The sequence below is a fragment of the Leptonychotes weddellii genome, chromosome 10 (genome assembly GCF_054177405.1).
Source record: "Leptonychotes weddellii isolate Sample4059 chromosome 10, ASM5417740v2, whole genome shotgun sequence".
Taxonomy (NCBI): Eukaryota; Metazoa; Chordata; class Mammalia; order Carnivora; family Phocidae; genus Leptonychotes; species Leptonychotes weddellii.
Window position 1 is genome coordinate 5,322,507 of NC_138378.1, and position 16,150 is coordinate 5,338,656.

At 52.9% G+C, this 16,150-nt stretch overlaps 1 protein-coding gene across 1 annotated transcript in view; it reads left to right on the forward strand.

The window, feature by feature from the left end:
- Positions 1 to 16,034, forward strand: part of BMP7 (bone morphogenetic protein 7) — an 82,315-nt gene extending 66,281 nt beyond the window's left edge. The window contains exons 4-5 of the mRNA XM_081832540.1: positions 7,035 to 7,232; positions 15,684 to 16,034. Of these exons, the coding sequence (XP_081688666.1) occupies positions 7,035 to 7,232; positions 15,684 to 15,862 (377 nt within the window). The 3' untranslated portion in view covers positions 15,863 to 16,034. The remainder of the gene's footprint in view (positions 1 to 7,034; positions 7,233 to 15,683) is intronic.
- The last annotated feature ends 116 nt before the right edge of the window (positions 16,035 to 16,150 follow it).

Consider the following 16,150-nt stretch of genomic DNA (forward strand, 5'->3'; position numbering starts at 1 on the left):
GAGCTGTATGCGAGACTAGGAAGTGTCTGTTTGCAGCCTCCTCGTGTGGAGGAGGGCCAGGGACAAAGGGGCTGGGCATGGCATGTGCAGGCACAGCCAGCCGCTTCTGCCTCACTGAATGCTTCTAGGATCGGGCCTTCTCCACTCAGCTCTGGAGTGGGAGCAGAGCCTGCTCAGACAGCTTTGTTGGCCTTTCAGATAGCAGGTGTGATGATTTGGGAACAGGTGGACACGTGGAATGTGCGAAGGCTGTGGGAAATGAGCAGCACAAAGGATTTCGCTTCTGCTTTCCATCACAGCAAGGACAGTGTAGGTTCATGCAAACCCTGTTGGTGAATGTTTCTCATATTCATGACCATCCAAGCTGGAAGCACCCCTAGGTGTCCTCCACTAGGTGAGTGGATCAACAAGCTGGGTTAGAGCCATACCGTGGAATGCTACTCAGCGACGGGATCAAATCCATACTATGCAATAGTACTCAGCAACAGGGAGATGAGCAACTGGAACATGCAACCCCAGAGGCGAATCTCAAAGACGTCCAGATGGAAGTAAGCTGAAGCAGAAGACAGTGAGAGTCCACGTACATGAAATGTCGAGAAAATGCAAAGCTATGGGGATGAGAACAAGTCACTAGTTGCCAGAGGGTGGGAGTGGGGCAAGAACAGGTCTAGAAAGCACTGTTGACATCTGGGGCTGGCTCCTTCTCTGTTGGGAGGTCATCCTGAGCACCATACAATGTTTAGCACCATCCCTGACCTCTACCCACTAGATGGAGAAGCACCTCCCTCAAGTCGTAAAACCCCAGAATGTCTCCAGACCTTGATATACATGTCCCTGGGAAGCAGAGACATCTCCAGTTTCAATGCACTGAGATAAAAGGCAGCACAGGGGAGTTCTGGGGGGGCGCTGGAGCCGTTCTGCATCTTGATTGAAGTGGTGATCACATCAGTCTATACATTTGTGAAGACTCACGCATCTGTATTCAAGATGTTCGTTTAAGCACTAAAATTAAAACAAAACAAAACAAAACAAAACTCAAAACCAAAACAGAATTAAAACATCCCACAAAGAGGCAAGCCATGTGTTCTACTAAAGAGGAAGAAAGCAGCGAAGCCATCGCCCTGAGCCCACGCACCTGCCTACCGGGTAGACCAGATGCCTTCGTCCATCACGTATTGCTGCAGCCAACAGGGGGATCAGATCTAATGCTACATCGGGAAGACCTTTCTCTCCTCACTTGAGGAGCACCTATGGGCAGATTAAAATACAAGACACCCCGTTAAATTTGAATTTCAGCTAAACAACAAATAATTACTTAGTGTAAGTATGTCCCACATACTGCCAACATTATTCATTTCTCCGAAATTCAAATTCAGCCAGGCATCCTGTATTTTTACTTGCAAAGTCTGGCAACCCTGTTCTTGGGCAAATCTTCAGGTGGGTTTGTTTCTTTTTAACCTATTAATTCTTAGCTAGGCTATACATCTTTTCCAACTTCCCTGAAGACACAGACCTTATGGTTAAAGTATTATGTTTCTTGTTCCTCCCTGCCTCGATCAGTTACTACTCCTACCTCCAGCCCTCTGCCTCGTGCATGTGGCCTGGCTCCCTATTCGGTGATATTCACCCTGGACATTTAGATACACACCATCAAAACAGGTACTTGCCCTTGCACGTGCTAAGTAAAGCCAATACCCTGTGATATCATAAAATGAAATAGAATTCTTCTGCCAGACAACCCACATGTCCTCTCCTCCAGTAAAATGCTTCTTGGCCCCTTTTGGGGGTATTAAAACAAAAAAGAAAAAACCTTATGTGTATACATACTCTCATATGTTGGTATATGCTTTAAATTTCTTCTCTCCAAGATGTGATCACACTGTATCTGGTTCTGCGCTTCCTTCCCCGGGCTCTGGGTGTAACCCCCGGGGTACAGAGCAGTGCCCGGCCCCGGCCTGTGCACCATGAATATTTGTAAAAAGGTGAATGAATTATTTAGGTGCCTGGTCCGCTAACTGTTTGGATAAAATGCCACATTGTCTCTAGCGTTTTACAGTTAAAAACTTGACTGTGAGGACTTACCTTTGTGTGTTTGTCCAGGAGCGGCGCTTGTTTTAGGGAGGGGTGTGACAAGCCGTGGCTCACCACCTGGGATGTGTGGCCTCCCAGGGGACACTTAGCGATGTGTGGAGACAGTTGTGGTCGTCAGGACTCCAGGGGAGCGGTGCTCCTGGGACACGTGTGCACATCCTCCAGTGCCCCCCAGTGGCCACCGTTGCTGGGTCAACGTGCTGTGGCCAGTCTTAGAACCCTGTCCGGTGCTGGGGCAGTGGGTGGAGGGGACCACCCTGCCCTGAATTGTGGGGCTCGTGGGAGGGCAGCAAAGCATGGGCAGGGCTCAGAGAGGCCACCCAAAGTGCGAGGGTCTAGAGGAGAGCCTGGTGGGAGGCGGCTTGTTTCTGGACCACCATCTGCCCCCCACACCAGCCTGAGTGGGTCTCTCACCACAGAAGTCTGGCCACGTTCCCCTGTCCAGACCCTCTGTGGCTGCCGACATACCTAGAATGTGATCTAGAGCCCCCAAGAAGGTCCTCTGTGACCCAGCCTCATCACCAGCCCCCCTTCCCTCCCTCTTTCCAGCTCCACTCCCCTCCTCCCTGTTCTTCAGACACACCATGTGTGTTCCTGTCTCCTGGACTTGGCATTTGCCATTCCTTCCTTGCGGAACATTCCTCCTCCAGAACCCCCGTGCCTAAGAAGCCTTCCCTGACCAGTCCCCCTTGTCCCTGCCCCCGACCCGGTCCTAGTTACTTCGTGGCCATCACCACCATCAATCACAATACTCTGCATCCCTGAGCTTATTTCCCTCCCCGGGGTGGGGCGGGGAGCGGTGCTTTGGGGGGCTGTTCTGGCTCACTGTTGTACCTCGCACAGAGCCGGGCACACAGTAGGCGTTCGTCAGTATTGCTGAATGAACTAAGGGGTCAATAACAGGGTAGTTGCTCAAGCCTGGGACACATAACCTCAGTGTCCGTTGGTAGGAGAGGATAAGGTAAAGACATTTCCAGATGCGAGGCTCCTCTGTGGCCACGAGGGATGAGGTCAGTGTGCTTCGTTGATGTGGAAAGATGTCACGGTATATTGCATAAAAGCCAGGTTTATATGAAACAGCAGTAACCATCCCAATTATGAGGAATTGCACACACGTGTTTTTGTAGACACACATGCGTGCGGCTTGGACTAAACAATCACAGGGGTTTGTTCATTTTGGTGGTTGGGGCAAGAAACGAGCTTCAGGACTGGTTTGATCCAGTGGCTCAGTGACGTCACCAGAAATTCCGCATCTGTCTCTCTGCTCTTCCTTCCACCAGATCAGCCCCATTTGAAAATGTAAACATCTCGTGGTCTCTGGTTGGTGGCCATTTCTGGGGCTCCATCCATTCCTCCTCCCTCAATCTTGTCCAGGGAGAGAGAAGGTTGTTTTCGAATGCTAAAATGGGAAGTTTCTTTCCCAGAAACTTCCAGGGTACCTCTCTTCCATTCATTGATTGCATTGGGTCCTGTGTCCGTCCTTGAGCCAATCACTGCAGCTAGAGGATTAGTTGTTGTCCGTTAGACCACAGGCCCACCCCTGTGGGGTCTGCTAAGGCACAGAGGCTGAAATGAAAATTGGGTTGGGTACCAAGGAAAGGGGGCATGGGTGAGACAAATAGCATCATCCCCAATTTACAGATGAGGCAATCGAGATCCCAGCATCCAACTTTACCTCTCTTGGCCCACACAAGGTGGTCGGTGGAAGATGTAGGTTTAAACCCCTTGAAGTTCCTCTTCTTTCCCCCCTGTCCACCCATTGCTCTGCTGAGGCTGTGGGTCCCCGGACCTGGCTGTCCTGACAGCTGCAAGAGCCAGCCAGACCCCCTCCCTTGGTGCTGCATGGCCCGCTCGCGGCCCTTGGATTTACTGTATCTGGAACAGCATCAGGTTTTCAAGCGAGGCATTTTTATTTTGCCCTAAAAGCCTTCCAGGTGGGGGTGGGGGCAAGATACAATTCCTAGGGGCTCAGCTTTAATGGTTTCTTTTATAGAATCGTTCGAATTATAAATGCATGAACTCGAGGAAACCCTTGCTAAAGAATGCAGGAAAGCTGAACATTCAAGGGGGTGAAGGTAAAGCAGTGGTGGATGGGGGACGTTTGCTCTTTTAAACATGAGCTGTTAAAAAACCAAAGCGAACCCCCTGGTGCCGATCTGGTCCCCGGGAGGCTGGGTTTCCTGACTTGGGCCCGTCTGGGGGGCTCCAGGTGAAGTTAATTCCAGATGTGGACGGGCCCAGGGCCTCCAGAAGCACCACTTTCATTGGCCTCTGACCCCTCCGACCTAACTGGGGGTTATGCATTTCTGTCCCGGTTACACAGCCTGGGTTCAAATTCTGCTCTGTCACTTCTAAGCTGGGTGTCCTTGGTCAGGTTATTCGGCTTCTCTGGGCTGTTCTCTCATGAGTGAGATCGGCTTTCTTTGCCCTGTCTCTTGCTTTACCTTTCTTTGGAATATTTATCACCATACGGCATGACAATAAGTACACCCTGGCCAGTGGCCTGAGCTGATACCCTGCTCTCAGCTCCCAGCCGGCTCTGCCCAGCAGCAGAGCACAGGACATGGCGCTTGTTCCGTCCACTTTCTCCTGTCTGTCTCTCCGGCCCCGTACCCTCTGGGTGCCCTCCTTCCTCCTCCCCAAGCTTCTTCCAGATCCTTCCAGATCCTCCCTAACTGGGCACTCTGATGCAAGCCCTGACCTCTCAGTGGTGGAGTCAGGGTGCCTGGGCTCGGCCCTCAGGCTGCTGTCCAGCTACACCCTGTCCCCAGAGGAATTCCTCCCTGTCACCCCAACCGATGCCCCGAGCCAACATTTATCGAGCATGTCCGACGTGCAAAGCTCTGTTCTGGGAAGCGTCTGCGTGTTGAGTGACAGAGGCAGGACTTGAACTCGGGAAGTCTGGCGCCCAGCCAGAGCACGTGTGGTTCCAAAGTCCGTCTCTCCCCCCGGATCAGGAGCTGCACCCGGGCTGGGATGGTCCACTGCCCACCTGCCAGCTTCCCTCGGGCGACAGGTGGACACCGAAAATGGCAGCCATTGAACCACACTGCGTTCCGCCTTCCACCCTCCCCCACCCTTGCCTCAGTTTCCCCACCTCCATAAACGGCCCCTCCCTTCTTCCAGGTGCTCAGGCCCAGAGCACGAAAGTCAGGTGTGACTGCACCTTCTCGCAGCCTCTCTGTCCAGTCCCTCAGCAAATTCTGCCAGATGTTTCTTTCAAGGTGGATCCAGGCTCTGTTGTTTCCCAGCTTGGGATGTGCTCTTGTTATGTGACCATGGGGTGAAACTGGGGAAGGGTACAGGGCACGTCCCTGTACATTTTCTTCTGCAACTTCCTGTGATTCTGTAATCATTTCAAAACAAAACTTTAAATGTAAATTCCAAAGACGGATTTGAAAAATGAATCACTGAGGATCTGTCTCTGGCCAGCCCTGCTCGCTGCTGCTTGGAGCCAGCCCTGTCCCTCTCCCTGGACTGTCCAGTAGCCTCCCCCTGGCCCTCCGGGGGCACCTGAGGTGCTCTGTTAGAGACAGCTCGGGGTGCCCGCTGCGCAGCTCAAACACCCCGTGGCTGCCACTTCACACCACTGTCTCAGTCCCTGGTCCACAAACTGGGGGGCTGAAAGCAGCAGGGCTTCGTCCTCCCGTAGTCTGGAGGCCAGAAGTCCCAGGGCTGTACCCCTTCCGAAGGCTTGAGGAACGAGTCCTTACTTGGCTTCGTTGGTGTTTGGTGTTTGTTGGCCTCCTTCCCTCGGGGGGGTGTGTGCGTGCGTGTGTGTTTGTCGGTGTCTCTGTGTTTTCACGTGGCCTTCTTCTTTTTTTTTTTTTAAAGATTTTATTTATTTATTCATGAGAGATAGAGAGAGAGAGAGGCAGAGGCAGAGGGAGAAGCAGGCTCCCCGCAGAGCGGGGAGCCCGATGCGGGACTCAATCCCAGGACCCTGGGATCATGACCTGAGCTGAAGGCAGACGCCTAACCGACTGAGCCACCCAGGCGTCCCTCACGTGGCCTTCTTCTAAGGACACCAGTCATTGGGTTAGCTGCCATCACCACCCTCAAGTCCGGTGTGACCTCATCTTAACTAGTTACGTCTGCAAAGATGCTATTTTCAAATAAGGTCACATCCTGAGATTCTGGGTGGACATGAATGTGGAGGGACACTGTTCAATTCAGTAAACAGAATAAAGGAAAAGTGCTTGCTGTTGCCCACAGGACCCTACATGATCTGTGCTCCCAGTAGTCCCCCCTGATTTATCCCACTGACCCCTCCTTCGTCCCTGCTCACCCCAGTCGGTGCTCTAACCCGGCAGCTGGTCTCTTACCTGTTGCTTGAACACACCAGCCTTGCTCCCACCTCCAAGCAGTTACCTTTGCGGTGCCCTCTGCCCGGAATGCCTGTCCCCAATACCTACATACATGGCTCCCTCCCTCGCTGTTACCCAGTCCTCTGCTCAAACGGCCCCTCCATGCATAAGGTGGTTGTCACTGGGGCTGTTTGCCATGGTTCCCACCCTCCTTGGGCAAACAGGGTTCTCCCACCTCTTGAAATTAGGTGGATCACATGACCCACTTTGGCCAAGGAAATGTAAGTGGAGCTTCCTCTAGCCCAAGCCCCGCAAACCTTAGCCGGCTCCTAACCCACCCCGCTCCGTTTTTCTCCCCGCACACATATCACCACGGGCTACCGTGGTCTGTGCTTCCTGCCCGCACCCCCCCTGCACCCCATGCATGCCGAGAGGACACCTCTGTGTGCTTCCTTGCTGTGTTCCAAGCTCCTGAACAACCTGGCATAAATGCTGAATAAGTACTTGCTGGATGGACAATAGCAGGTGCATGAGTGAACCATGGAGGCGAGGATAGAAGTCACGCCACGCAGCCCCTCCCCGCAAACCGCTTCTCCTGTAATCGATCTTCTGTGCATTTGACTGCTTCTGGTCTAGGGCAGAGCATCAACCCCAAGTTGGCGGGCCTGATCGGGCGGCACGGACCCCAGAACAAGCAGCCCTTCATGGTGGCCTTCTTCAAGGCCACGGAGGTCCACCTTCGCAGCACCCGCTCCACGGGGGGCAAGCAGCGCAGCCAGAACCGCTCCAAGACTCCCAAGAACCAGGAAGCCCTGCGGGTGGCCAACGTGGCAGGTACGCCCTGGGGCGGGAGGGGCAGTGCACGGACCCCAGGAACCCACAGCAGGACCCCAGTAGGGGCGTGACTCAAATCCATTCCTATGCCCCGCAAATGATCCTCGAGCCAACATAGCAGGAAGCAAACCCCGCAAAATCCCATCCTGCGCAGAGCTCACCGCCTTAACTGTATAAAAGTAGTAAGTTCATTTAGAAATGCACATAGCACAACATTAGTGTAACAAGATGCCAGTCGTGTAAATTTCCAAGTAGACAAAGTGATGGCTACAAATAAATGAAAGAAAGCTCTAGAAACATGTAGTGGGAAGATACCACACCACCTTCCCCAGGGAGGCCGCTGCTTGGGAGTGAAAAGGAGAAAAAAATGGGGGAGTTTGCTGTGTTTTCAATTCTAGTTCTTAAAGTGAGATATTTGAAACTCATGGCTCATTTTACTACTTTGTTAAATATGGGTCGTAGTGAGCTTTCTGTGTATTATTTGGGATAGTTTTAGGTTTGTTTGAAATGTTTTGTTATTATAAGTAAAAAAAAAATGAGCATTAGATTTTCCAGTGTATTTTGGGGGATACTTTTAGGTTCATTGCCATGATGCATTATTATAAGTAAAAACAAATTAAAAATAAAGCTAGCATTTTCATAGCTAGCAATTCAAAGATTTAATAGAAAATACTGGTTAGTGCATTCCTTCCAGGAAACCTCCAGGGCTTGAGACATTTAGGTACTTGTTGTAGGGTGTATGGTGTTTTGTGGTTCTTGAGGCTCTGAGGAGGATGGCCTGCCATTTGATAGTGGAGACAGACATGGGGCATAGAGAGGTTAAGTAACTTGTCCAAGTGCACAAAGCAAGTAAGTGGCAGCCCTGGGATTTGAGCCTGTTTGGTTTTGCCAGGAGGCGTCTGCTTGATGAACTCTGGGCCCCCCAACAATCCTGTTAACTATCTTCACACAATTCACTAGGCATTTGCTGGGCCCCGTGTGGGCCTGCCTTTGCCAGCCTTGGGGCTTGGCTGCAACAGGGTCCTTTTCCCTCTGGGCTGACCAGGCACCAGGGTGTTGTTGGCATCTGGTGGCCTGGGGTTGCTGGGATGAGTCTGGGGGCTGGGCTGGCCTGGACCGGCCTCTTCAACACTGTGGACGCCTGTGGCCTGCATGCCCACACCCTGCCCCGCCCCGCCCCATGGTCTCTTGCATGTTGAGTGCCACTTCTGAAAAGATGCACCTCGATGTTCCCCCAGACCAAAAGGAAAGTTGCAAATAAATTAACTTCACCAACAAACCATTTTCCCCATGGACTGCGGAAGTGACCACCCAGATCCAAGGTGCCCAGCTTGTGGCTGAAAGAAACCACCTGCCCTGTCCCCTCACCTTGACCAACTGTACTGCTCTCTGAGCGGTGCTCCCTCAGCTCCCCAGATGTCCATGTCTTAATCCCCAGGACTGGTGAATCCGTTACCTTACATGGCAAAGGGGGCCAAGGCTGCCAATAGAATGTGGGTTGCTCATCAGTTGACCTTAAAATAGGGACATAAGCCGGGATGGTCCAGGTGGGCCCAGCATCCCACTGTAATCACGGAGGTCCTTCCAGGCGGAGAATCCCTCCTCGCTGTGGTCCGAGAGGTGTGAGGCCAGAGGAGGGCAGAGAGGTGTGATGTCGCAGGCTTTGAAGATAGAGGTGGGGTGTGGCACAGAAGCCGACAAGGTGGGTGGCTTTTAGAAGCTGGAAGAGACAAAGAAATCGATTTCTCCCTGAGCCTCCGGAAGGAACACAGTCCCACTGACCCCTTGAATTTAGCCCGTGTTGGACTTCTGAACTACAGAGCTGGAAGATGATAAACTGGTGTTGTTTTCAGCCGCCGTGTTTGTGATAATTCATTAAAGCAGCCGTAGGAAGTGGACCCACCACGTTTGCAGAGTGGTTTACTCTGCGTGCCCCTGCGCCATCTCAGAGCGCTGGGTGGGCTGCGAGGCCAGGCAGGGTCTGCAGCGGAATCAGCCTGCCGGCTGCATGGGCAGCTCTGAGCTGAGCTGTGCCCGGAGGGGAACACGGGGGGCACGCGGCGGCCAAGCAGCCCCCACCCCCAGACTAACCTTTTACTGTCATCAGCTTCTTTGGCTTCATGTAGCCAGTTTTCCTATTTCTGTTCATTTTCCTTTTTGAAGGCGAAGAAAGGAACGGTCGCTGTGCTTGGTGAAGTTTTTAGAGCAGGGTTTCCTGACCCCAGGGCCCCTGCATGGGCTTCAGTGTCTGAAGCTTGTGTGCAGGGATTCTGGAGGGCTTCTTCACTGGCAGGTGGATCCATTCCTTTTTTAGGCTTCTTGGAAGGCTCTGTAAGGCCCCCTAACGAAAATCCGACAGAATCCCTTAATTTGCAGTGGGAACTTCCTCTGGGCTGGCTCTAGCAGCTTGAGTCCCCTGGGGAAAGCCAGCCATGGTCCGCCCTCGGGTCTGGGCCAGGCTGGACGTGGCTGTCACTTACTAACAGTCCTGAGGGGCAGGGGATGGTGACTAGGGCTGCAGAGGAGACTGCCCCGCCAAGAACTTAGGGACTAGCAGGTGCCCCTGAGGCCTGGCTGGGTCGGCTTGACCAGAGTGATCTGGGGAGTGGGACCCACAGGCATGGGGCTTAGGGTGGGAGGCGGCAGCGCTCCTTTGAGGGGAGAGGGAGGCCGTGGAACAAGGGGAGGGTGGGGCTGGCAAGGTGAGCAAGATCAAGAGTCCTCTTCAGAGTCACATCTTGAGTTTGAACTTCATCCAAAACAAATTTGGAAGCCTCTGCAGAGTTTGAAGCTATGGTGTGGGGGCAGGGGTGATCAGATGATCCTTCTGGCTGCGCTGAGAATGGTGGGGAGCAGGGTGGGGTGCTCAGGGAGGGTCAGAGGAGGGAGACTTGTTAGATGTCTTTCCATATCAGCCAGGCAGGACGTGCTGGTACATTCCATGCTCGCAGACCCAGCGTCTTGGAGGCCTGTCGGGTGTAATGAAGGAAGAGAGACCAGGCCTCAAAGTCCTGGAATTCGACACCCAATATCCCCCCCTGCATCCCCACCAAACACTCCATTTACATAACCCCCAGGATGGGGCTCTCACTCCCTCACATGACAGCCGTTCTAGTTTGCCTGGAATCTGTCTCCGTCCTGGGACTTTCTACTTTCCGGCCCTTTTTGCAGTTTATCTCAACCCTTCCCGGAAATTTAATTAAAAAAAAAAAAAAATACCAAGGCCTGGGCCGCACCCCAGGCTTGGTAAACCAGAATGTCTGATTGTGTGTGTATGCACACATACATACCCTTTTGAAGGGCTTTACCTTATGTGATGGCTGGGAATCCTGCTGAATCCTCTCATGTGGCAGCCCTTGATGTGTGGGAGGGATACTCACCCTCCCACCTCCTGTCCACTGCAAAGCTTTCTTCCCTGTAGGCTGATCACCCCGCCCCAGAGCCTTCACCTGCTCTTAGAGCATGTGGTTTGGGGTTGAGAGACTGGGTCCCACTTTCTTCTCCCCACCCACATTTGCACCCAACCCCCTGGGAATTAGGCATCTTCCCCAAATGATCTGGGGGTTGTAACTTGTGAGCTGCTCAGGCAGGGGCTGGTCGAGGCAAATGAAGTGGCAGCATGGGTTTGGGGGGGCCAGACCAGAGGGACAGGGGAGCTGGGAGTCTCCTTCACAGGCAGCTCTTCTTCCCTATCTTAGTCTTTCGGCTAATACGCGGTCGTCAGGAAACAGGACTTCTGACCTCTCTCCCAGAGCAGCCTCACGATCCAAGGAGGCCTGGAGGGGCGGTGCAGTTGTCTCTGGTGACGGGGCCAGTGCCCAGCCCCTACTGGCACCCACAGCTGGCCTCACAAGCTGCTCGCTGCCTTCGTCTATTGGGCCTGGGTTTTAACATGAAGCCAAATATCGTTGCTTTGCTTTAAGACAGGGTTGGGAAAAGTGGCACTCAGGCCGATACTTGCCCTGCCTCCGCCCATGGCAGACATTACTAATCAGTCATGGCACCTTCTTCTCACTGAGCCTCACAAAGCTTCAGATCCTGGTTTACTTAGGACATCAAGCAGCCAGAAATGTTGGTGCTTGACCCGAAGCTTCTTTGCCACGTCCCTGTCCCAAGCTAACGTGTTCGGTCCTCTGTCTTGCTCAGGCTGCTTCACACATCACTGGCTGAGGGATGCTCTTCCTCCCTCCCCTCTACCTTCCACCTCCCTACAGCGAGGGGGAGAAGGAGGCTGCGCATTGACGTTGCTTCCCGCGACTGTGGGCGTTGCCGCAGCGATGGAGGCCATCTTTGGACTTCCACTCAGTGCATTCTGGACAGTATTGCGAATGGTCCGATAGATTTCTTGGAGCTCTTCTCTGATGGTTCCCTTGACCTCGACCTTCACATGTTAGTTACCACCTGGCCCTCTGGAGGCCCTGCTACCCCTGTAACTGGTTCCCTGTCCCAGCCTTCAGGCTGCCAGGCCCAGAGGTAGGGAAGGGGGACCCCGGACCCCCATTGCTGCTTTGTCCTCCCAACCTCTCCCGGCCCCCAGCCTTGGAGCTCAGTCCAGCAAAGTAGACCTTCTGCCCCCTCCACGCTGCCTGCTGCTGAGCCCTGCTCATGCCTCCTCATTCCTGGAAGGCTCTAGTGCCTGACTCTCTGTCCCTCGGTCAGCAGCCACTGCTCTTAGAGTTCTTGCTGACCTTCCAGTCATGGAAGGCACCTTCCTCTCCATTCCCCTATGTCCTCATCCTGGAATTTTCCTCCTTTGGACGCCTCTCTGGCTGGCTCTCATTTCTTTTTGGTTCTTATGCAAACATCCCTTACTCAGAAGATCCTTCTGTTAGCACCCTCCATCCCACAGTCCCCCTGGAAGCACACCCTCCTCTCCTACCTTACTATTCTCCATCTCGACAGGATGTAGTCTATGTTTACTTGCTGACTTACTGCCTGCCTCTGTCACTGGAAGATAAGTGCCCCTGGAGCAAGGCCTTGTTTTGTTCATACCTACCTGTAGCTCTAATGCCCAAAACAGCATCTGCAAACCAGTAGACACTCATTAACAGTTTGTATGGATGGACGGATGGATGGATGCATGGATGCGTGGATGGATGCATGATTGGATAGATGGACGGATGGATGGATGCATGGATGGATGGATGGATGGGTGCGTGGATGCATGGATGGATGGATAGATGGATGAATGTGTGGATGGATGCATGGATGGATGGATAGATAGATGGACGGATAGATGGATGGATGGATGGATGGATGCGTGGATGGATGCATGGATGCATGGATGGATGGGTGCATGGATGGATGGAAGGATGGATGGATGCATGGATGGATGGATGGATGGATGGATGGATGGATGGATGGATGGATGGATGTGTGGATGGATGCATGGATAGATGGATGGATGGATGGATGCGTGGATGCATGGATGCATGGATGGATGGATGCGTGGATGGATAGATGGATGGATAGATGGATGGATGCATGGATGGATGGATGGATGGTGCACCAGGCACCCAGGAGGTGAGACTGTGCCCACCCCACCCTCACTGAGGTCATCTCAGGAGCTCTGAGTGTCCCCAAGGGCCAGGATCCCTCCTATAAAGACACACGCAATTCTGTCATAATGAATACAATATGATTTTCCTCGTTGGTTTGCAAATCTTTAAAAATTGCTTTCCTGAACTATAGATATAAAGATATGTACAAAATCAGGAATATTCACAGAGGCTGATGGAGGTGGAAGTTGCATGGGATTGAACCCACCCAGCCATGAATATGTGCTCATCTCAGACCTACGCATTTCCGGAAAGCCTGTTGGAGACCATTTTCTGATTGCTGCACCCTCTGCTGCCCTCCCTGTTTTCTTCTCGTCAACCTCGTTCTTCCTTCTCTTTCTCCCTCCCACCCTCACTCCCCTCCCGCACCATTTCATTTCAGATTTGTTCCTAGCCTTGGAGTAGTCCGAGTGGCTGTACATTCAGGGCTTCCAGGACAGCGTAACGCCCAGCAGGTGCCCAAGGACATCTTCCTGACTTACAGTGTATGGTCGCCACATGTGGCTTCCTACACAACTCTCACACCCATTTCACAGATGGGGAAGTTGAGGTCCGGGGAAGGGAATTCAGTGATATCCTTTTTATCTTACTGTTTCTCATTAACCTAGAAGCCATGCAGATAGAATTCTTGTGAATCAGGGGACAGCAGGAAACTGATATTTCGCTTCCTCCAAACATGGCGTGTCATCAGGTTTGGAGGAAGCAGTCATTAACTCCAAATGGTTAAAGAGTGTGTGTGGGAATGAAGTTTGCATATAGTTTTAACCTTCCCTCGCAGGTGGGCTGGAAGGATGATCATCAGCATCTTGTTGCCATGAGCTTAGCGTCGTGCTAAACTGATTTGAACGTGCACGGCTGCCCTGGTAGGCACTTTCTCCTCGCTCTGCAGACGAGGAGCCCAAGGTCTAGGAGAACCGGGGGCTGACTCCAGAGCTGGAGCGGCACCCCCTTACCTGGTCCTGACCCGCTGGCCAGACTCTGCTTGGGAGCTGGTGTGCTCTGGGGTCTATCCCTGGGCTCCAGCTGACTACCACCCCCACACCGGGATGCACCTTTCCAGGTAGGACCCCCTGGGTGGTTTGGCTGCAAGTCTCAGAAACACAGATCAGGTGGCTTCAACCACTAGGAAAGCTGTTGGCTCCCAGTGCCAAGGTTGGGTGGGCATGAGGGTTGGTTGATCCAGAAAGTCAAGGACAATGAAAGCCCTGGCTTCCTGTCCTTGCCCACCATGCTCAGTGTTGGCTTCTCCTCGAGGCTGTGGCTGCATGTAACAATCAGCTCTACTCCTTTTCAGTTCCCGGGCAATAGGGGCAAGAGATGAGTATCTTTTCCCATGGGTCTTTCTTAGGAATTAGGAAACTTTTTTCCAGAAGCCCCAGCATGCTTCCACCTGTGTCCCTTTGGCTTGAATGGGGTCATTTGCTCTTATCTGAGCCAATCCTCACTCCAAGGATGAGATAGGAGCTGGTGAGCTCAGTCCTGGGTCTGAACCAGTCACTGACAAGGGCTGGGGTTGCCATGAGCCCCTGAGGCCACCAGGAGGGCCACTCACCTGACCATCTGAGAGAGCTGACCGGGCAGGGGGAAATGGGTGCATCTGGGTGCTTCCCAAGTGTAGGTCAGGCGAGCAGGCAACCCTGGGTCATCTCCTGGGCTTTCCTCTCCAACCTGCAAGAAGTTCTCCTTGTGTCCCTCACCCACTGGTGTTCATTACCTTCTGAGGCCTGGAGGGATCACAGCAGTAGACAGAAGCTGAGGCATTGATGTTTTCTTTATTTGTGTGTTAACTACACAAATATGGGTGGACACTGGGCTCTGGGGATCCAATGGTGACCTCACAAGACCTTTTAGAAAAGGCAACATGCGAGGTGAGGCTTGAGTATCAAGTAGAGCCAGACATAGAAAGATTATGAAAAGGAGCATTTCAGGTAGATGAAACAGCAAGTGCAAAGGCCCTGGGGTAGGAACAGGTTTGGCAGTACATACACAGCACAGAAAGAAGGCTGTGGCTTAGGAATCAGGGCCACATAGGGCCATACAGGCCAAGGGCAGGAGTTGAGGCATTGCTCTAAGCATGATAGAAAGCCCTTAGAAAATTTTAGCTGGAGGAAATACAAGTCATGGGTAAGAAAAGAAAAGAAAAAATAATAATCATCTCCATAACTGCAGGATGGAAAATTGTGCAGGAACACCAGAGTGTGTGTGTGTGTCTGTGTGTGTGTGAGAGGAGAGAGAGGGGGGCAGAGCTTTCTACGTGTTTACAAGTGCTCAAGCCCTAACCCAAATGCCTACAAACCTTACATACTTCTGGAAAACCCCAGTGCATAGTTTTTACTCCTTAAAAAAACCTCAGTAGTGTGTTTCTCTGGGAGGTCAGTGGGATTTGACTTCCTGCCCTCTCATTTCTTCCTGGTGGTGGGGACTTTGTCAGTGCCCCCTCTTGCCCTTGAAGAGGGGTGAGCATCGTGAGGTGGGCTGGCCTCAGTAGGTGAGCTTGGCCAGAGGCAGTCCCCTCTGAGCAGGCTCCCGCAGCCAGCATGGTGGTGCATGGATTCCTATATGGAATCTGGGCAGAGGTCAGCCTCCAGACAACACGTGTGTACAAAAAGGCCAGTGTCCACCTAAGGATCCAGAGAGCATTAGGAGCTAAGGTGGCGCAAGAGGGGTGGGGACGGTGGTGCCTCTTACGGAGGCCGTTAGCTAGGGATGGAAATGAGTTTTAGGGCTATACAGGTACTCGAGTGGCTTTTGTGTCGGAAAGGTCACCTTCCAGCTGAGTTCGACTGCTCACACCACTGCCTTAGGCTGAGGAAACCCTAATATGTGTGCGTGTTTCCTCTCCCCTGCCCGTGTTTCCTCTCCCCTGCCCGCACCCCGTCTCCCGCCAACGTAGAAAACAGCAGCGGTGACCAGAGGCAGGCCTGCAAGAAGCATGAGCTGTACGTGAGCTTCCGCGATCTGGGCTGGCAGGTAAGGACGGGTGGCCGGATCGGCCCCGATGGTGGGGGCTCTGGCGTGGGTGTCCCCGCACACCCGCCAAGGCAGCGGGGCTGGGTCCCGTGTGGGCAGTGAGCCATGTTTCTCATCGACTTCAGCGAAGACTCCAGAACCTAGTGTCCTAACTAGGGTAGAGAAGTCAGGTCAGGGATACAGGGATGACTCATGACATGCAAGGGCAGAAATGTGGTGGAGACTCCAGTTAGAGCCAGGAGCCCCAACACTTTGGACTCTGAGCCTCATTCTCCATGGGAACTTTATCTCCACCCTGCGGCTGCCTGCTTCTCTCAGAGGTGGTGGAGCCCGTGTGCTGGAACCCGGCTGCCTGCAGGGCCGCCTTCCACCCTCTGCCCTTCCTTCTTC